Source organism: Lepisosteus oculatus, chromosome 26 (assembly GCF_040954835.1).
Source record: "Lepisosteus oculatus isolate fLepOcu1 chromosome 26, fLepOcu1.hap2, whole genome shotgun sequence".
Classification (NCBI taxonomy): domain Eukaryota; kingdom Metazoa; phylum Chordata; class Actinopteri; order Semionotiformes; family Lepisosteidae; genus Lepisosteus; species Lepisosteus oculatus.
This window is the reverse complement of record NC_090721.1, coordinates 8,389,405-8,408,635: the sequence shown is the minus strand read 5'-3', so window position 1 is coordinate 8,408,635 and position 19,231 is coordinate 8,389,405. Positions and strand designations below refer to the sequence as shown.

At 47.0% G+C, this 19,231-nt stretch overlaps 3 protein-coding genes across 8 annotated transcripts; 1 reads left to right on the top strand and 2 right to left on the bottom strand.

The window, feature by feature from the left end:
* The first annotated feature begins 255 nt into the window (after positions 1–255).
* Positions 256–4,179, top strand: ift20 (intraflagellar transport 20 homolog (Chlamydomonas)). Of its 3 annotated transcripts, none has more exons than XM_069184534.1 (5): positions 256–565; positions 1,245–1,397; positions 2,281–2,366; positions 2,607–2,710; positions 3,114–4,179. In XM_069184534.1, the coding sequence occupies exons 2-5, from the start codon at positions 1,271–1,273 to the stop codon at positions 3,193–3,195; spliced, it is 399 nt and encodes a 132-aa protein (XP_069040635.1). In that variant the 5' UTR covers positions 256–565; positions 1,245–1,270; the 3' UTR covers positions 3,196–4,179. The 3 variants fall into 3 exon arrangements, with proteins under 3 accessions (XP_069040635.1, XP_069040636.1, XP_069040634.1); XM_069184535.1 differs by having other exon boundaries at positions 1,202–1,397; XM_069184533.1 differs by having other exon boundaries at positions 1,197–1,397.
* A 736-nt stretch (positions 4,180–4,915) lies between these two features.
* Positions 4,916–6,997, bottom strand: tmem97 (transmembrane protein 97). Its single transcript, XM_006640902.2, has 3 exons — positions 6,715–6,997; positions 6,216–6,360; positions 4,916–5,605 (listed from the first exon to the last, which is right to left on the bottom strand). Exons 1-3 carry the CDS (start codon positions 6,829–6,831, stop codon positions 5,328–5,330), a joined length of 540 nt encoding a protein of 179 aa, XP_006640965.2. The 5' UTR covers positions 6,832–6,997; the 3' UTR covers positions 4,916–5,327.
* A 733-nt stretch (positions 6,998–7,730) lies between these two features.
* LOC107079903 (tyrosine kinase receptor Cad96Ca) lies at positions 7,731–18,067 on the bottom strand. 4 transcript variants are annotated; one of them, XM_069184528.1, is made up of 13 exons: positions 17,904–18,066; positions 15,362–15,411; positions 14,605–14,778; positions 14,010–14,106; positions 13,116–13,317; positions 12,832–12,970; positions 12,292–12,390; positions 11,848–12,008; positions 11,586–11,723; positions 10,997–11,108; positions 10,247–10,346; positions 9,280–9,379; positions 7,731–8,502 (listed from the first exon to the last, which is right to left on the bottom strand). In XM_069184528.1, the coding sequence occupies exons 3-13, from the start codon at positions 14,639–14,641 to the stop codon at positions 8,440–8,442; spliced, it is 1,248 nt and encodes a 415-aa protein (XP_069040629.1). In that variant the 5' UTR covers positions 14,642–14,778; positions 15,362–15,411; positions 17,904–18,066; the 3' UTR covers positions 7,731–8,439. The 4 variants fall into 4 exon arrangements, with proteins under 4 accessions (XP_069040629.1, XP_069040632.1, XP_069040630.1 ...); XM_069184531.1 differs by lacking the exon at positions 15,362–15,411 and having other exon boundaries at positions 14,010–14,103; positions 17,904–18,067; XM_069184529.1 differs by lacking the exon at positions 15,362–15,411 and having other exon boundaries at positions 14,605–14,801.
* Between the last annotated feature and the right edge of the window lie 1,164 nt (positions 18,068–19,231).

Genomic DNA, 19,231 nt, shown 5'->3' with positions numbered 1-19,231 from the left:
TGCAACGATACCATTATAGACGAGTTTAAAACACCGAGAACATGACGCTTAAAATTAGAAACATATTGTACTTTCAAACCAAATTACATTGAAATTAAAATTTAATATGTAAATTAACTGCATATTTTGGGAATTACAGATTCCGTTCATACTTAATCTCCCCCTTAGCCGATGCTAAATGGTTCCGTCCTCCAGGCGACCCGACGGAATCAACCATTCGATAAACAAAAGGGAATTTCAAGTATCGGGATACAAAAACAACATTGAAATAACATAATATAAATCAAGTTATGATCGGATGAATTATAACAGTTAGTAAATTAAATCCAAATCATAGCGCTTCTTTCGCTAACATATTCAAGGAATTTTGTTGTTGTTTACGACTAGCCCGCCTCCCACTCCTACGAAAAATATACGGGTCGAGCGCGAGCGCTGCGGAAGTGCCATGTTGGTCGGAATCGGACTGTCTCCCTGGCAGCCGCAGAAACAAGAACCATACGAGGAGTCTGACGTGACACATATTCAGAGTAATTCAGCAGTTTAAAAAAAAAACAACTGAAGTCCGGTGAGTTACATTTTCAGTAAACGTTGTAAAAAGTATGTAAATAGTGTTTAAGTAACTGGCATGAATGAAGTTCATCCGGACGAACTGTGATTGCAATCCGAACTCCGTATGTTTACTTTTCTAACAATTCTTGGATAGGCGTCAATAATGACGTTGTATTTCCTCTTCAAAGAAAAATTTTCCTCATTCCAATTTGAAAGGTGCGTGATATTTTCTTTGGAATACCTGTAAATAAGCACGTTAAATTCTTGGCTATGCAACATTTTCAGTTTCAGAGAAAGACAAGAACTACTTAAAACTGTTAAGGCTTACGTTACACTACGTTTTGCATTTCTCGTCCTCTCGTTATCAGTCCGTCATTTAGGTATGTATTTTCTTAAACCACCTGCAATGTAACCCGAACATTGGTGTCTACATTGTGGATTTGTGTTACCGTTAACAGAGGGACAAAAAAGGAAGGTTTAGTTTCTTTAAGTTTCGTATCGTGCGTTTTCCCTGTTTTGTGTGCAAAGCAGTGATCAGAAACTGCCGTCACGGTGACTGTTTAGAACAAGCTTACACCACATTTGGGGGATGCTTCGCGTAGTCATGCACCCCTTCACACAGGCTTTTTTTTGTTTTGTTTTTTAAGGACAGGCTGCACCGTGCTAAACATGTCTCTATGACGTATTTTCACAAGCCCCTCCCGCGGCCCGCCCACCAATCATGGCGAAGGACTCGCTGGCGGAAGCCGGCCTCCACTTCGACGAGCTCAACAAGCTGCGCGTGCTGGAGCCCGAGGTGGCCCAGAAGACCACCGAGCTGAAGGAGGAATGCCGAGACTTTGTGGAGAGTAAGTGGAGCAGGTGGAGCAGCCGGGGGAGACGGGCAGGAATGCTTAATAATAACAACATCACTTTATTAACCCTTTACAATTTCTTGCATTAGGAATTATCTTTTCGCATACCCCAGCTTGCTCTCCATGAGACACACAGACAGGGAGAGAAGCTGGGGGTCAGAGCGCAGGGTCAGCCATTGTACAGCACCCCTGGAGCGGTTGGGGTTAAGGGCCTTGCTCAAGGGCCCAACGGAGTAGGATTCTTCTGCCGGCTGCGGGATTTGAACCAGCAATCTTCTAGCCACAGGCGCAGATCGTGAGCCACAGAGCCACTGCTCCGCCCAATCCCAGGAATCAAAATGGGCCGGTAGCTTTTGTGTGCCGTTAAATTGTTAATAATCATAATTGGTGGTGGTGGAGGGAGTCCCCATTATCTGTAAAGCACTTTGAGTAGAGTGTCCAGTAAAGCGCTATATAAGTGTAAGCAATTATTATTGTTTTGCGTGCCATTCAATTGTAATTCTAAAGCACCAGTTTTAATGCTCTGCATCTCAAGATGCTGTACAAACCCACATTAAAGGAAGCATTAAAAACAGGATAAAGTGGCAGAAAAATATGACTGTAATTGAAAGATTAAAGTAAATCTTTAGCCAAGTTCGAGGGGCTGTGGTACATGCACATGGAAATTGTTAATGTAGTGTGGAAGTGGAGTAGTTTAAAATGTCTTTGCACTTATCTAATGACAACATTAACATTCATGTATTGGTAGTGCTTTAAATTGACTTGATAATTATACACATTTCTGTACAGAAAACCTTTAAATTTGGTATTGCATATTTAAAAAATAATCCAGGTAAGTTTTATGCAGGAGCCGAGGGTCAGACTGTTTCTTTTTCAGAGATTGGCCAGTTTCAGAAGATTGTTGGAGGGTTGATAGAGCTGGTGGACGAGCTGGCAAAAGAGGCTGAGACAGAGAAAATGAAGGTACGGGTTCAATCATTAATGATTTCACGTCATGAACAAGACGGTAAATTGCAAGACGATCTCTCAGTCACTGTAGCTATCCAATACTGTTGTTTAACACCTGAAATGAATCTTCTCCTATCCTGCTTTTCCCACAGCCTGTAAAACTATCTGAAATGCACCTGCCTTTGCACCTTAGTAAAACAACTCCTCAAAAAAGGTGACCTCCTTGTTGACTGTGTCCTGTGCTGCCCCCTACAGGCAATTGGTGCCAGGAACCTCCTGAAATCAGTGGCCAAGCAGAGGGAGGCCCAACAGCAGCAGCTCCAGGCTCTGATCGCAGAGAAGAAGATGCAGCTGGAGAGGTAAGACTTCACAACTCTTACTGCATTAGTTCATATGGAAGGGGGAGCATTTACACTCGGTGTTATCTAGTGTAAATACTCACTGATGCTTCTTGAACTGGTGTGAATTCATTCTCCCAAAGTCACAGGGCATGGTGGTTGCTGGGGCACTACATTTAAAGCGTTGTGTCCCATCAACTAAATTGTTCCATCACTAAGCACTGCACATAAAGGTCAATAAGTGGCCTACATAGGAAAGATAAGGTGTTGAATTTGTCTCATGATTTAGTACAGCAGAGGTAGGGGGGAGAAAGTGAACACAAATCTTTCAATTCCTTAGATATTTCTGCCATAATTAAAGAGATGAGGGCTAAGTAAAGAGAGCTGAGATTGATTTTTTTTTGTCACTACGTTCTGTATACAGGTATAGGATTGAGTACGAAGCGCTGTCCAAAGTAGAAGCAGAGCAAAACGAGTTCATCGACCAGTTCATCCTTCAGAAGTAAGAGCTGCTTCCGTGGCCGCCCTGTGGGCGTGAGCTCGGGTCAGCGCGCCTGCTGTCGTGCAGATGGGCAGACGGGATGTTTCTTCTAGGACTGACTCCTTTCAGAAGTACATGGATACCAGCAAACAGAGCCTCTGTTCAGGCAAACTGGAGAGCTGGAAGGACTCCTTCAGAACAAACTCAACTGACAACTGCTCAGGTCGTGAGAACCTAGACTGCAGACAAGCAATGCCACCCCTGCACAGCTCAACCTACATATTAGTAGGTAGCTAAAAAGAAATGATGGTAACATTTCACTTCTTCATTCCCCTATTTACACAGAAGACCACAATTCTTACCAGCTTCTGTCTTAATTTTCCATGACCACATGATGACTGAGTTTTCTAAGAAGTGGATGGAATGAGCCAGATATCTGAAATATCTTTAGCATTACCTTTCACACCACAAAGGAAAAAAACATATTTACCTACCAATGAACTCATATTATTTATACTATTTATATCTGATGGGTATTCTGTAAAGCTAGTTTTGTTACCTTTTGTATAAAACAGTTGCATGATCCAGTATAAAAATCCATTTTCATAATCTTGTAAACTTTTTGTTTATGGTTGTAAAGTGTGTTTTATAGCCATTTATAGCATTTTGAATTCCATTTTTATCTGTGCTTTAGTGTGTGTAATCCAGGTCTAATATTTAAATATCTTTTAATGGGACCAAACCAAAAATTGCATATTTGTGTTATTCTTGCCCAAGGTGCTTATATCACTTTATGATATCATCTTATATGAGAAATCAGTCCATTTTATGGCCAGTTATTTGAAAGTGAAGTACATATAATACAGTGAAATTCAAGGTATTATTCCTTTTGCTTTTTGTCAGCAGACATATACATTGGTGTCAACTGTGCTACAGATTAAAGATAAAAGCAATTGGAAAACAAGCTCTTTAAATAAAAAGGTTCAATTGAATAAAATCATATATAATGCCTGTGTCTTTGTGTCTTTAGCCTTGGAAGTTTGTGCACCATAATCTACGATTCTGTCTTGCAACTACTAGTTTGTTAAGAGTTTTCCTTTGCATACACAGAGAAGGATCAATTATATCAAAACTGCTCAAGGACGTTGTAAAATAAGACTAAGGATTAATATTCACCACTGAAGTGTTGCCGACACACTACACAGCAAATTGGGCTCCACTATTATTATCATCAAAAACAACGTCCTTGGGTTTGGAATGACATTTAATAAATAAATAAAAAATTATATCCAGCGGAAGAACACAATTGGTGAAAAATGTAAACAGTGTAAATCAATCTTGTCTGAGAAGAAGCTGCTGTGAAGACATTAGCTGATGCGTTTTCTAGTGCACTCTTATTTAAAACACTCAAATTCAGGAGAATCCAGAAAATGTACAGTTTTAGCACATAAAACCCACACAGAACTCCTTGGTGACGTTTTTGAATACTACATGTACATTTGTTTCTTACCCAGACTGGCACAAGTGCTAGGAATTAAACTTGGGCACAAAGGTATTTTGCTGATTTCACGTGAAGCGTCTATATAAAAGGAACAGAAGCCGAGTGATCACCAGCACATCCTAGTCAACTAGACAGAAAACGTGGAAGTCAAATAACAGCGGAGCAGGCCAGGTTTAACTTGAAGTCGACGCATATATCCTTCTCAAAAGGACAGTCAACACATGGGATGCGGGAAACAATTCAGTGACATTTGTTTTTATATTTTTTCATCAATCCTGTTGATGCTGTATGCTTACAGTCCCTGTGATGGGCCAGCGAGTCAGCCAGCTCAGCAAGTGGTCTCCTTCAGGTGTAATGTGTGCACTTGTCTTTGGGGACCCAAGGCATAATGCTCCCACGCCAAGTGAACCGACTGAGGTACTCCAGCTTTTTCAGCGTCCTCAGTCACTACAAAGACCCCCGACTCTGCGATCGTCCTTTTTAGCAACGTGCACGTCCTCATCCACTCTTTGCCATGGCCATGCACCATCGCAGGGCTGGCATGCGCTCCTAAATTACTTGCAACGCAAAAACAGGTACAAAAAAAATGTAAAAAACACGGCTGGACGATTTACGGGGGAGCCTCGCAGAGCACGCGGACGAGAGCCGCCCGCAGCCTATCTCTTCTTCTTGCTCGCTGCCCTACCTTCCCTCGCCGGGGCTGCGGCCGCCCTGTAGGCCGAGCTGAGCAGCATGGTGAGCAGGAGGATGATGGGAATGAGGAGGTATGGGGCGTAGATGGCCGTCAGAGCGAGGCGCTCCTGGGGGCTCTGGGGGCCGGGGTGGGGCGCCTCCGGGAAGCGGTAGAAGAGGATGTGAGCCAGGATGGGGATCAGCGTGGTCGCCACATGGGTGGCGTAGACAATCGCAGGAGTCCGGATCCACCTGCATCCTCCTGCATAGACGACACAGCGGAGAGAGCAGCTGAAAACACCGCCCGAGACACGCTCACCTGCATTCGGCTCTCTGTACAACCACGCCGGACACAACATTACGCTTTTCATCTCCTCGATAAGGAATAACTCATCGGAGGTGTACATGGCTTAACTTCCAAAAAGCTCTCCGTGTACAGCAGGGGATCTACTTCAGTCATCACTGCAGGGCAGCACCCATGCTGAACCAGCAACCAACCCCCCCTGCACGTGAGACCAGGGAGGGAATATCAGGGATGAAGGGAGGGAGATGATGTCCAGGGTGGAATTTGACCAGGACACCAGGACTAACACCACTACTGTTCTGCACAGTCCCTGGTGATCTTCGATGAACGACCAAAAGTTTTAGGATCTCAGCCTAAGATCTCACCAGAAGGCAGGCACCTCCAACAGACACCAGCGCACTGAGTGCAGAAATTGAGGATCAGAGGGAAGGTCCACCAACAGCACCTTGAGCAGCAGCCTGGCCTGTCCTGAGAGCTCTCCCATCTCCCAGCCTGGCTGAGCTTCTGAGATCTGCGGGGATCTGAGGAGATCAGGCTGCGACCAGGGGCGCTCTGTGAATCCACTCACCTTTGTAGAAGGCATAAGCCGCGACGGGGAAAAAGGGCGTTTGCAGAAGAGCCTCGCAGAAGATGAAAGATTTGAACCAGGCTGGGGGATCCAGCATCATCGGGTCTTTGAACTGGGCTGCATACCAGCGTAACACATCCTTCAGCTGCGAGCCGAGAGAAACGAGCACTGCAATTATCCGGCAACGGGTGCACAGAACATGTCATCTGTCATTACAGCCAGCCGGTATAAAAGTCCAAAGGAATTCATTTCACAGACAATGTGGACGATTAGAGCGAACAGTGCTTAACCAGCATATTTTAATTCATATTAAAACAACGTTTTGCCGCGTCTCTGGTTTAACACCGACCTCTGGTATATGACCCTTAGCCGATATTGCAAATCCTACAGAGATCAACACGGCGCACACGGTGGTTACCGATTAGCTAACGGGTAAGTTAAAGACCAGCTACTGTAGTGAAGTACACATGCACATGCGGTCACAATAAGTCTTACTTACGCTTTGAGGGTAAAGTTCGCCGGGCAGAAGAGCCTGGAGGTCGATGAAGAGAGTAATCGGAATGTGGGAGGCAAAATACAAGAAAAAGACCCACTCAAGGAAGCGGACGAAACTCATGTTTATTTACAGCGTCAACACGCACAAGGCGGCTGGCTGCCGAAAAGCGAAGAGCAAACGTTATCAATGAATCGCAACGATGAACGGGAAAAAAACCCCACGATTGTTATTCGAAAGACTGTCTAAATAAATTCAAGTCTCCGCTGCACCAGAGACGCATTAATTACCCGCTGAGGAAACAGTCGACGGGGCGGGGTGGAGTCACGTGTTCTTCCGCGAAGCTGATTGGCTGCGCCGCTCAGTCGAGGCTGCGGTGGGCGGTCGCTGAGGGGCGGGGCTCCACGGTTTATTACTGATGAAACCGGCTTTGAAGGGACCGGCTCGCCGGGCTGAAGGAGGTTCATTCAAGGTTCAAGGTTCACCAGAACTGATCTCTCACCTCTGCTCTGGGTGTCTGCTTCGCATGGGTTTGCAATCATGCGAGCAAACCCTTTTCAAACTGAAGAGGTGAATACTGTATATTTATATTCAATATAAATCTAGAACGCTGATAGTAAATAAGTAATTTGTAAAGAAATGTTAAATAGGTTACACTATATTATAAAAGAAAGTAAGAATGTACTTCTATCTACGGAAGGGACTCGGATAAGTGAAATTTAGACTTTGCCCAGCAAACCCTTATTATCTTTTATTGCTGTAGCTCAAATATCAATATTGGAAGAAGGAACATGTGCAGTACATCATTGAATCACACCAAGTATGTGCAGAATCGTGCAGAAGCAATTGAAAAACATACTGGGACAATAAATACAGCGTAAATGATTTTTAAGTATCCTTGAGAAGAACCGACCAATAGTGCTGTCTTTATGGCCCCTTCTGGAACACAGCGTGGTGTGAAGTGTTGGGGGTGATGCATAGTATGAAAAGACAAAACATTAGCAAAATAAATAAAAAAACAGTTCATCTGTTAACAGTGTATTTTCCTAGAGGAAACCATGAAAGTCTCTTCAATATTGCACAGCTATATTGGACAGGTTCTGCTACAGGGCTGGTATATTGTCGACAAGGAAGTCAAGAAAAATGCAAAAGCATTATCCATTATCCAGAAGCAACTGGTAGATTTTAAATAAAACTTTTTTTTAAATAAGGAGTCGGCAACAGTTGTGAAACCCTGAAGTAATCCTTCTGTCGCTGAACCGCAGGCCAGTTTGAACAGCAACTGCAGAACTGAACTCTGTGCTTAGTGTAAGAAAGAAACCCTATTTGTCTCGTTTCCCTCGTGTAGGGAGTCGCACACCTTATGCTATCGCAGTGCAGGATTGCACAAGGCCCTGCAAGGCCAAGGTAACGTAGTCCAGAGACTAAAACCCTCCCTTTTGACATGTGGAGACTCCTGCGTGTCTCTGCCCACAAATTTGAGCTTCGGGCCCCTGAATTGTTTCAGAACTGCACCGTCTCGTTCCGTACGGATGCTCCTCACGGAAATCCAACCGTCCAGGAAGTGCTGCTGCTTCCGGCTCTGCCGGGGCTGGAGGCGTGGTGGCGCGGAGGAATCCCACAGGAGTCCCGGCTCCCGCTCCCGGCTCCGTGCTTCGGGAATGGGATCACGCGGAGGGAAGCCAAGTCCTCTGATCGCTGGGATCCAGGCGGCGGCAGGCGACGGGAGCTTCAGTCGCCCGATGCCCCCGTCACTGTGGGCAACAGCCTCTTGTTGTCTACATCGACATAATCCTGCAAGACAGGCGCACAGCAGCACAGAGGGATCACACCAAGGCCAGCGCTGATCACTACCTCTGTCCCCTGAGGTGAGCTGGGTCTCCTGCTTCATTTCTAACCACAGTTCAAGCTCCAAAACTGATAATGGCAAGCAGAGTGACTTTCTGTTGTTTTTAACTACACCTTAAATTTACCTCCTTTGTTACCATTCTCCTCACACAATGACAGTGTATCTGGAGAAAGCGGTCAGGTCAGAAGGTGGAGATTTCCCACATCCTGCTATGCTGTGCTCCAGTCCCTCACCACATTGCTCCTTCTCGACCAGTGAACCCCCCCCCAATCCCAGCTCCTAGGCCCCAACCTGCCCTGTGCTCGGAGATGAGCCGCGGAGTACTCAGCACCATGATGCCTCCAGACCCAGCAGGGACGACAGCAGAAGCACGAATGCTTGCAGGTCTTTGCGTTTACGATCGTCAGGTGTCGGAATTGGACTGCACTGAGCACCGTTGGTTTCAGAGGGACTCCTTCTCCTTCCTCGGAGGGACGTTTGTCCTGTTGGCGCTTGCGAGGCGTGTGCCATGACATGTGCAGTGCAGGGCAAGTCTTGGATAAGAGCATGCCGAATTCTCAGGGAATTCCCTGGAAAGCCTGGCAACTCCACTATCTCTACCCATTATCTAAGAGCGCCTTTCAGCAGAGGTTGCGCTGTGTGGTGCTAGCAGAAAGGGGACTCGCATACGCAGCCTAAACCTCTTGAAACAGGATCTATGAGAATAAAAGCGAGCTGCTCACAGCGTCGTTCTCCAAGATGTTCTCCAGGATGCCGATGATGTCCGAGAATGAGGGGCGGCGGGTATAGGGCTCCAGCCAGCAGTCCTCCATCATCTGCATGCTGGGAGAAGACAGAGAGAAGTTCAAGCAGGGAGCTGCGTCAGCATGCGTAGGCTGCAAAGCAACTGGTGACGGTTTATTCCACGCTGTAAGGGAAAGAGAGAACGGACGACGTCTTGGTCATGGAGCCTCCGGCCTACGCATTCTTGCGCGGATCTCTACTTCGAATTCCTCAGCCCATTTCTGCTGCGACCCACTGTGCCTTCTGCTAAATCTTTTTCTGGAGCTCTTTGCCTTCTCCGCCTCCCTGGGCTACTTGCCCCCTCCTCTCACCAAACAGGCATTCGTTCTCCTCACAGAGATCTGTTCCAACACCAGGCTTTCTCACCACCCCCTCTTCCTCTACACAAGTCATCATCACAACATCGCTCCCAAAGGAGTTCTTCTGAAATCTAACACTTATTCCTTTGACACGGACACCACCAAGAGACGTCTGCAACCGTTTTCCAAGAAACTAGTTCTTTCTACCACTCTTTCTCTTTCTGACAAAAACATCAAAGAAGCAAGGGAATTTTTACAGCTAACAGCTCCATATCATCCTCCTTTGATAACTATAACTCACCTCGGTAGATCCCTCACCTCTGACACACCTGAAGAAGGGTCCACAGCCAAAACACTGTGTCTCTTTTCTTTTCTGTACAGCATGGGAGTCAGTGCCCCACCCGCCAAGACCCCAACAGCGACTGCAGAGCCAAGATAGGAGAAGCGCTCCCCGACTGATTTCATCAGCTCGAGCCGACTTACAAACCCTTATACGGCACAGTTCAGCACAATCAGAGAAACAAAGAACTCGCTGCACAAGCATTATTACATTCAAGCCACTGTGGTCTTACTTGGGACACAGGTCTAAAAGAAGCCAAGAGCTCACATTTCAGGCCTGCATGTCTCCGGGATTCTCATCCTGTTCCCAGAGCAGATGTGAAAAACCACCTCCTCTGAGGTCTCCAGGTTGGGGTAGGGCAAAGTGCCTAGGAAACACAAAGTGAAATACAGCTTCATTATGTTCAGTTTCTGTTCAATTTGTTGATTGGGTTTTCGGGGGAAAGAAAGAATATTACATGGTACCACACACAAAATGAACAAATGTGAACAATCATCATGGCATGAAAGACCTAAGCAAACTGTGGTAATCCAACATTAATAAAATCATAAAAACAGGAATAAATGAGTAGAGAAAAAGGAAACCAGAAGAGACAGGCAAGGGAAAAAGACAAAGGTAGCGAAAGGACAGGAGAGGGAAGCCCTAGTCTTTATCTTTCACACGTCTGGGTCGAGCTGCAAGCTCTTAAAGGGCTTCCAGGCAGAAGCACATTTAGCAGTTGAGCTACAGAGGGAAAACCGAATTATAATGTACTCATATGAGAAAACCTGCAAGTTTTTGTTTTATCCTTTATTTCACCAAGTAAGTCCATTTAAAATAAATGAGTCTTTTACAGTGATGACCTGGACACTGGCAAAGCAGCAGAGGCCCCATTACATCCTAAATCAAAAAGGGTCTGAAGATAGAGAGAGGCAAACCTCGGCCTCTCGCTGTCTCGTTGTCGGTAAGAGAGGACAGGAAAGGGATTTCTGCACTTTGATCTCAAGCCCAACCCCCAGTCTCCGCTCTCAGACTCACCAAAAGTCTGCATCTCCCACAGCACCACGCCGAAGGCCCAGACGTCGCCCTTGAAGCTGAAGTAGTTGTGTCTGAAATACTCCGGCGGGTACCAGCGCAGGGGCACGCGCTCCTGCCCAGAACACACACACGCACAGTGGCTGAAATCCACCCTCCCCAAAATCACAGCGTCCCCTTCCAGTCAGCTCCGTTTCATTATGCTGAAGCATGTGAAAAGCACACACACACACACACACACACACACACACACACACACACACACACACACACAACAAGAGAGCAATAATCTACGAGATCACGATTGGGCCCTGGGTTCAATTCCCGGGCTGCTATCTGTGTGGAGTTTGTGTGTTCTCCCCATGTTCATGTGGGTTTCCTCCCACAGCCCAGACATGGTGGGTTAATGGCTACTGGTGGGTGCGTGTGTGCATTCGTGCGTGCGTGCGTGCGTGTACCCTGCCTCGTGCCCGTTGCTCGCTGGGATCGGCTCCGTCTCCCCCGCGACCCCGAGTTGGCAGAAGATGTTAGGAAACGGGAGGGCGGGCTGGCTACGGGAGGGGTGCCACCCGCGCACCGCGCTCAGACTCACCGCTCTGCACTTCTTGCGGCTGCTGCGCCGGCTCCGCATGCGCGTCAGGTCCCTGGCCAGGCCGAACTCCGCCACCTTGCACTCGTGAGGGAAGCTGCTGACCAGGATGTTGCGCAGGGCCAGGTCACAGTGCACCACCTGTGCGGCACCGAGATGGCACTGGTCACGCGGCAACAAGACACAGCACCTCCCAGCCGGAGCCGCCGTGGCGCAACGCCGGCGTGCCCCCTGCACCCCTGCGCGCGGAGGCCGCGGCCGTTACCATTTTGGAGCGCAGGTGCTCCATGGCCAGGGCGATGTGGTAGGAGGCGATGGTGAAGAGGTTCTGCAGATCGCTGTCTCGGCTCAGCCTCTCTTTGTGTGCCTGCAGGAAGCTGCGCAGGGTCCCACAGTTCACGTACTCCATGATCAGCACGTAGGGCTCTGGGGCAGCAAACACGAGCACCTTGTAAAAAAAACTGCTGACACGACCACAGGCTGAATGGCAGTAGCAGAGGGACCAAGCAGAGTATTTCCTTCTACATGCTGTGTGTATTAAAAAAGGAAATACAGACCATTGTACTCCAACAAGTACCCTGACTTCTTTTTGCTTGTCTTGCGCAGGAATATGCTTAGTTTTTGCTGTGTGATTCATTAAAGCTTGTAAGAAACCAAAAGACTCTCTAACCCAGCGCCCCCCACCCCCCACCCCGCCCCACCACCTCACCCTGGCTTGTGTTCCAGTCCAGGAGCTGCAGGACGTTCTTGTGGTGCCCCAGCTTCCTCATGATGGACACCTCCGTCTCCACTCGTTTGGGGCTGACACCTGAAACAGGCAGCCCAGGTGAGACCCATCGCCCGCTCCAAGGGCTCTGTGGCCACTGTTCAACACAGGTCTCACAGGGCTTGGATCTCTGGTGAAGACGAACTGCAGATCAAGCACGTTAAGCAATCCCTAGTGTGCTAGCCATCAGCCTGCACATTCAGGCTGCACATTCTGTTCAGAAAAAGTAGGGCACTAGCTTTTGCTTGATAAGCACTTTCACAGTGCAATGTACACTACATATCCCCTATTCAGGGACTTTACCAAAGCAGACCTGTGCATATAGTGTCCTGTATTTAATATACACAGATTTTGCACGAGATGTAATAAGGTTGCCTTATTGCTGGGTTCCTGAAGAAGATGCAGGGTTGTGACTTGCTTTCTCAGCAGCTTGCCCACTCTTTTATTTTGGGGGGGGGGGTGGGGGATCTCCAAAAAACCCACCTTCTTTCGAGATCTTGCAGGTGAAGAACGAGTGGCCTTTGCAGGTCCCACGATTCATCCTGGCCTTGTAGAAGACGCCCTCCTTCCCAGCCTTGATGATCTGCATGAGGTTTAGGTCCGCCTTCGTGAAGCGGGGTCCCTGGAGATGAGAGGTGCCCCCCCCCCCCCGTTAGTTTCCTCTGGGGCTCCCTCTGCAGTGAAGCCCTTCATTCTCTTCTCAGCGCCCCAGAAATAAAACCAAAGTTCCGAGCGAGAACAAAAACGTCCCGGGATCCGAGACTTACTGGTTGTGGTGGCCTCCATATCGACCTGCTCAAAGACTTGGATTTCTGCCTCTCCGCAGGCGTCTGCTGGCCCGTCTGGACAGGGTCCTCTTCCAGGGTGTCCAGCGAGGTGCTGTGCGGCATGGGGGCGTCCGAGGGGGGGACATTGACAAAACAGCCCGTTCTCTGAAGGTTCTGGATGGTGCGCATCAAGGCACGGTACCTAGACGGAGAACATGCGATGGGAAAGATCCGTGAGTCAGTGTTGTTAGTTAGTGTTGTCAGCGTTACCATGAAGCTAGGCTTTATGTAATCCATCTTAAAAAGTGGGCAAAGCTGGTCCCACAGTTTCCATGAGCGGGAGGTCTGTAAAAAGCTCCTAGGATCTACCACTTGCTAAGACTAATTGTTCATGTCTACCAGTAGGAGGCACTATTCTCTCTCTGTGGATCACAGGATCTATCGAGGTGCTCCAACACTGGTTCAGAGATCCACTGGCTCTCCAAGCTGATTTACCTCTCCCAGCCATGATCACACTGACTATTCTGCCTGTGCACCTTCACAGGGATTCTCAAACACTCCTGTACTGCAAAAGACAGCAAAGGCCAAAATGATACTTAAACTTGGTTCACGCAGGGCTACACTGTCAGCTTATCTCCTTCTCATCTTTCTGTTCATTTCCAGATTGCTGCCTTCCACACCTTCTCAGGAATTGATTGCCCCTGTCTCTTAAACCCCTTATCTCTCCCTAACACACATGAGGAGACTCTACAGTCCAAACAACGTGGTTTTTCTTTTTCCTTTTCCCTTTTCAGCCTGCTTGTTCCTCTGCAGCCAGCAGGCTGACACAGCTCCCAGCTGGAACCTCTGCTTTTATTTGTGCGGGGCTGACCGCGGGCGCACTCAAATACTCACTTCCTCAGCCAGAGCACCACCAGCAGGGCGATGGCCACCACAGTGAAGGCGGAGATGCCGATGAGGATGTAATGTGCCTCCGTCAAATCTCCACCTTCTGGAAAGAAGGCAGAGAGGATAACAGATCGACACTGGTGTAAAGCAGGCAAGCCGGAGCAACTCCAAACAAACAAACAAACAAACAAAAAGGTTTCTTACTGCACTCACAGGGGCCTGGCTGGTCTCTCCCTAAACCCGGTCTGTGTACATACTCCAGCAAGTACAGAATCATGAACAAATCCTGTTAATTACCATGTCTTCATTAACGAAGCTTTGGGCTCTTGCTCATAGCCAGGCTGCCAGCCTAGATCTAGTTTCCATGCAGGAAGGAAGGGCAAGTCCCCCACCCCACCCCCCATAGCTACCTGTCAGAGACAGGGCACCCAGCCGTCGGCCAGAGCCAACAATAACCAGCAGCCCCTCCTTGCAATCTCTTGCAAAGGCCAGTGTGGACCCGACACGTCTTCTCGGCCTGCCGCAGGTCCACTGCGGCGATCCTGGTGCTGGCGTGTTCGCCGGGGGGGGGCGTTCAGAAGAGAAGAGGAAAGGAACTCACTGGGAGGGGCCGCGGAGCCGTGCGTGTTGTTGGCCATGTCCCCGGCGGCGGCGGGAGCGGGTCAGGCGGAAAGAGTGAGTCAGGCCGCGAGAGCTGCGCCGTCTCCTGACCACGGTGACCTTTGCGCAGCGGAGTCTGGTAGCACAGAGCCTAGAGCACCTGCCCTGCAGCGCCCTGTCACACAGGAAGACACGGCCCTGTATTCAGGTTACTCCGTGCAAGGCTGACGTTTTTTTTTCTCCAAAAAGCACAATAACATACCAGAGGGTCACCTTCTTTCAAGATGCTAATCTAAGACTTTGAGAGGCCATTCTGATATGTCAATATTAGGAGCTTTTTTTGTTAAAAAAAAAAACATGAATTAGCAATAAAACTCTGTACCAGCCTCGACCTTTCTCTGCCTCCTACTTCGTGTGAAGGGGTTCTGCTACCTTCTGTCAGTTCAAACGCCAAACATAGGCGTCAGGTTTGTCAGAAAACTCAACTTGCAGGCAGCAAAACTGCTGCCTCCTCTTTCCCCAGGGCTGAGCCTGCAGGACAGCAGCTGAACCGGGCTTCTGACTCTGCAGCGAGGGTCCCTGCCCAACGTGAGCGATTCAACTGTGAACCAGGCTGGTTCAAGGTGCGATTCCTGTAAATATGCTACAGTACATACAGAATAAAAAAGGAGTTTTGAGCATCTAGCTACAGTAACTGATCAATTAGACCAGGTCTCACTGGAGGTCCAAGTAGAATAAAAGACAATGAAATACATTACTGAGTCTGTGTGTGTTGGCTGCAAAGGAACAAGTTAATGTTGACTCCATGCTGAAAGACAGAAAGTAGAAAAACATTTTGGCTGTAGAACCTTCTTCTTCACACCTGCGGAGGTACCTTGTTCCATTATTCGCAGCAGAATTAAATGTATCTCCCTTTGCTCTAAAGGACTTGTCTGCGCTCCATCCTCCTCTCCCTCAAACGCACCTCGAAGTGCTCTAGCTGTGAGCCCACAGTGGCCACCCAGGTGTCTGCCTATCGACCAGACCTGCGAGAAGCAGAGACACACAGCTGGGGGCCCGAGGCCTGTTCTCAGCACTGTGTCCCTTTTGATGGTTTAGCACCTCACGCTCGCTGCTTCTGTTTCGGGGGAATGAGAGAGAAGCCTCTGCAGGCAGGTGACCACATCCTTTTGTTCAAAAAAAGAGTCACCGTTTAATAAAGGTCTGTAAACCAATGGTCACATTTTTTTGGTTCTTTCATGCCACAGTACCTGTTCAGAAAAGGAAAAAAATCCCCCTTTTCATGTGAAGAACTAGAATATCCTTCTCCCACTTCCGGACAGATGCTCATCATCTTGCCTCGGCGTTATTCAATGTCTTTCCAATCAAGCGGCTGTCCCCTCCATTACACCGCGCTGTGTCTTGTAAGACCAGGGATTTAGCACTTGGTTTGTTTGCTATAATTCACAGGTGGCTGGGGCTCCATCTGATTTAGTAACACATTGGTGAGGAGGTAAAAATAGTACTGATTTCCGTCCTAAAAATAGGGAGCCAACACCTACCTGAGTTTTTGGTTAGCACCAGCACTGAATTCAAAGATACGGTATTCTGTTCAACGTGGTTCGAGATCCGCAGTCAGCTGGACATTGACTAATCTCGCTTGTTAACTTAATGACTGTTAACTTTGACTCAAGTGCAGCATTTACATGCCATGCAAATAACCTCACATACCACGAGAATATAATATTTTCACACGTGCGATCTTGTCCAATTACGAACAAGCCTGTCCTTATCTGGAGCCGTTTCGTGCTTTCGTGTTGTACAGCCTGGATTAATGTACTGCTGTGTTAGCTGGGGCCTCTACGTGCGTTTTAATAGGCTTCAGTAATCCTGTGGATATTGATCCATCCGCCATTTATCTGAAATCCGCTTACTCTTGGGAGCATTGCGGCAAACCAGAGCAGAAATGGAATACCCACAGAAAACCCATACAGACTCCACTCAGAAAGTACCATAGCTAGAATTGAACCCAGTGCTTAAGAGCTGTGAGGTAGTAGAGACTCCATTTCAGCTGCTTTGCACTGGTTGCCTGTGCGGGACTAGTTTTTTCATTGATTAATAAGGACGTAAATCAGGGGTCTTCATTCCTGGTCCTGGAGTGTCCAATTCAGCTCCTTGAGTTCTGCCTGTTTGAAGAGAAAATCTGCAGACACACTGGCTGGCAGGGCCAGGAGTGGACACCCCTGACTTAACCTGTCTCCTTGCTGCCTTAAAGATCTAATAAGCTCCTGTATCCCAGACAGCTCCCTCGGCAGCTACACACCTGTGGAACATCTGTCCTCTTTTGTCATGTGTACATTGGTTGCACAATATTCTGTATTTTCCTAACACGAAAGCCATTATAATATAATCATGTTATAACTACAAAAATGGTAAGCTATATTTTGTAAAGGTAATTACAAGCTTAATATTTTTAGTAATCTGTTTTGCTTTTTTCCCCCACATTAGAGCCATTATACTGTTTTAAGCACTAAATAGGCTAATACAATGAATCAAAGGACAATTTACTAGAATCCTCACTATAACGAGTCCTTATTTCTTGAAGAAATGAAGTTGTTGAAAAATAACCGATTATTATCCTGGTTTGTGTCTCAATTTACTGTATTTACAGTGAACGACATTTGGGCTTCCAAATTAATTAAAAGAAAAATAAACGAACCTCCAAATACTACAGAAACTTTAAAGCCGTTTATAGCATTCAAAGAAAAAATTAAAATGTTATCACCCTCATGCAAAACAGGGCCACAAGACCTTCAACGCTTTAAGCCCCCACATGTTTTTAACTTTTAATCTCAGAAAGCACTCTATCGATATAATTATTGGGATGTGAAATTTTAGGATAAATAAGTTACTGGCAATCGAACAAGAGACTTTTGTAACCTCTTATGTTCTGATAGCAATTTGGTTGATTCTAAGTAAAAACAAAATCAGGTTTGAAAACTGTATCATTCATATTCAAGCTAAACTTAAAACCTACAAATATCAAACTCAGAACTAACATCACACAGGTGGTAAAATCTGGTATTTCTCTCACTGTATATTGTAAAGGACACGTCTAGAAATTTCGCTTGAGGAAAAAGTGCGCACTTGTCCTCATGTTTAAAACTTTAACATAATAAATGAGTGGTCCCTTCGCAACAGAGTGTAAATGACTTCACCGCTTGCCTGCACGCATTTCTCTTCTGAAACAAACACCAGAAAAAAAAGACGCAGGTTTCTTTCTCGCAGCAGAAAAAGCGACACGAAGAGAAATGGACTTACAGCAGATCTCCACACGCAGCCGAGCTCGAAGTGCAGATTCTGCGACCCCTCCCTAGCGAGACACAGGCCTCAGACTTCTACAACATCAGCATCGCACGAGTTGAGCAGAAACGCTCCTCTTTTTAGAACTTCAAGAGGGGAAACTTTTTTTTATATAAAAAGGCTGTGAAGTCATCAGCCGCTACATCCTCTGTCACGTGACTACAGGGGGGGGGGACTTAAAAAAAGACTTCCAGACACCCACAATAGGTCCTTCCCGTGCGTGATGAGAAGTGTCATTGGTCACTGGGACCAATGTGCTGACTACAGCTCGTTACACATGTATGTCCTTTAGGCAGTCAAATAGAAATCAATAGGCATAAAAAAAATAATGTTATCAGTTTAGTGCTTAACTAGATGAATTGAATTATTTGCAAAGAAGCAGCTTTGTCTGTGTCAGTGCAAAGGAGAGGATCTGAAAAGCTTTGGAGAAAAGGCTGCGATCTGAGCTGGGTCGGTGGGTATTTGTTAGCGTGATTAAAATGCAGCTGTTTTCTTCGTTGTTGCAAGCAGTGTATTTGAAGCAGCAGCAGCAGCCCACCCCACCAGAGGCTGAAAAGCATGCAAGGTTTCCGGCCTTTGATTTTACTCTGCAATCACTCGTCCGCTGCGTTCAGTTGTCTGCAGCCTGCAGGTACGTCTCACTGGAGGAGGGAGTGGCAGAAAGTTCCCAGGCAGAGCAAGGGGGTGAGGAGGGTGAGGAGGGGGAGGGGGGGAGTTTCAGTTTCCTCTGTCAAGCACAAGAGCTTGGCCTGTGCAGACACTGGGTTTGTTTGCACACTGACAGTCCCTACAAATACACACAGCTGAGACTGGTCTTCACCAACACTACAAGGTTGATCAAAGATTTTCATTCTTACCCTATGGCCCATTTTGGATGCTTCTGCATGTGAAATACATGCTTATATGGCCCTAATTGGAAGACCTCAAATTAGACTATAATTGCACATTTAAACTTAAAAGTACAATACATAAATAAACTGCAATCTTAACTGACATCCTCATTACTTGTCATGGGGTAGTATCTTAAAATGCTGCAGTGCGATAGCTTCTTCAGGGATAGACATAACAACAAATTCACAAAGAGCTTTTTGACTAGACCTTCACTACTGGGTTTTCTTCAAAACTTTTGCACATGTTTTTATATACAAACCTATGGAAGAACCTGCAAGATTGGATCCCTGTAAGTACCGATAAAAACCTTCACCCGTACTACATACTACAACCTGACCCTGACTCCTGCCCCCAAAGCTATCTGTGCTGTTCTCTTATCATCTATTGAAAAGCGA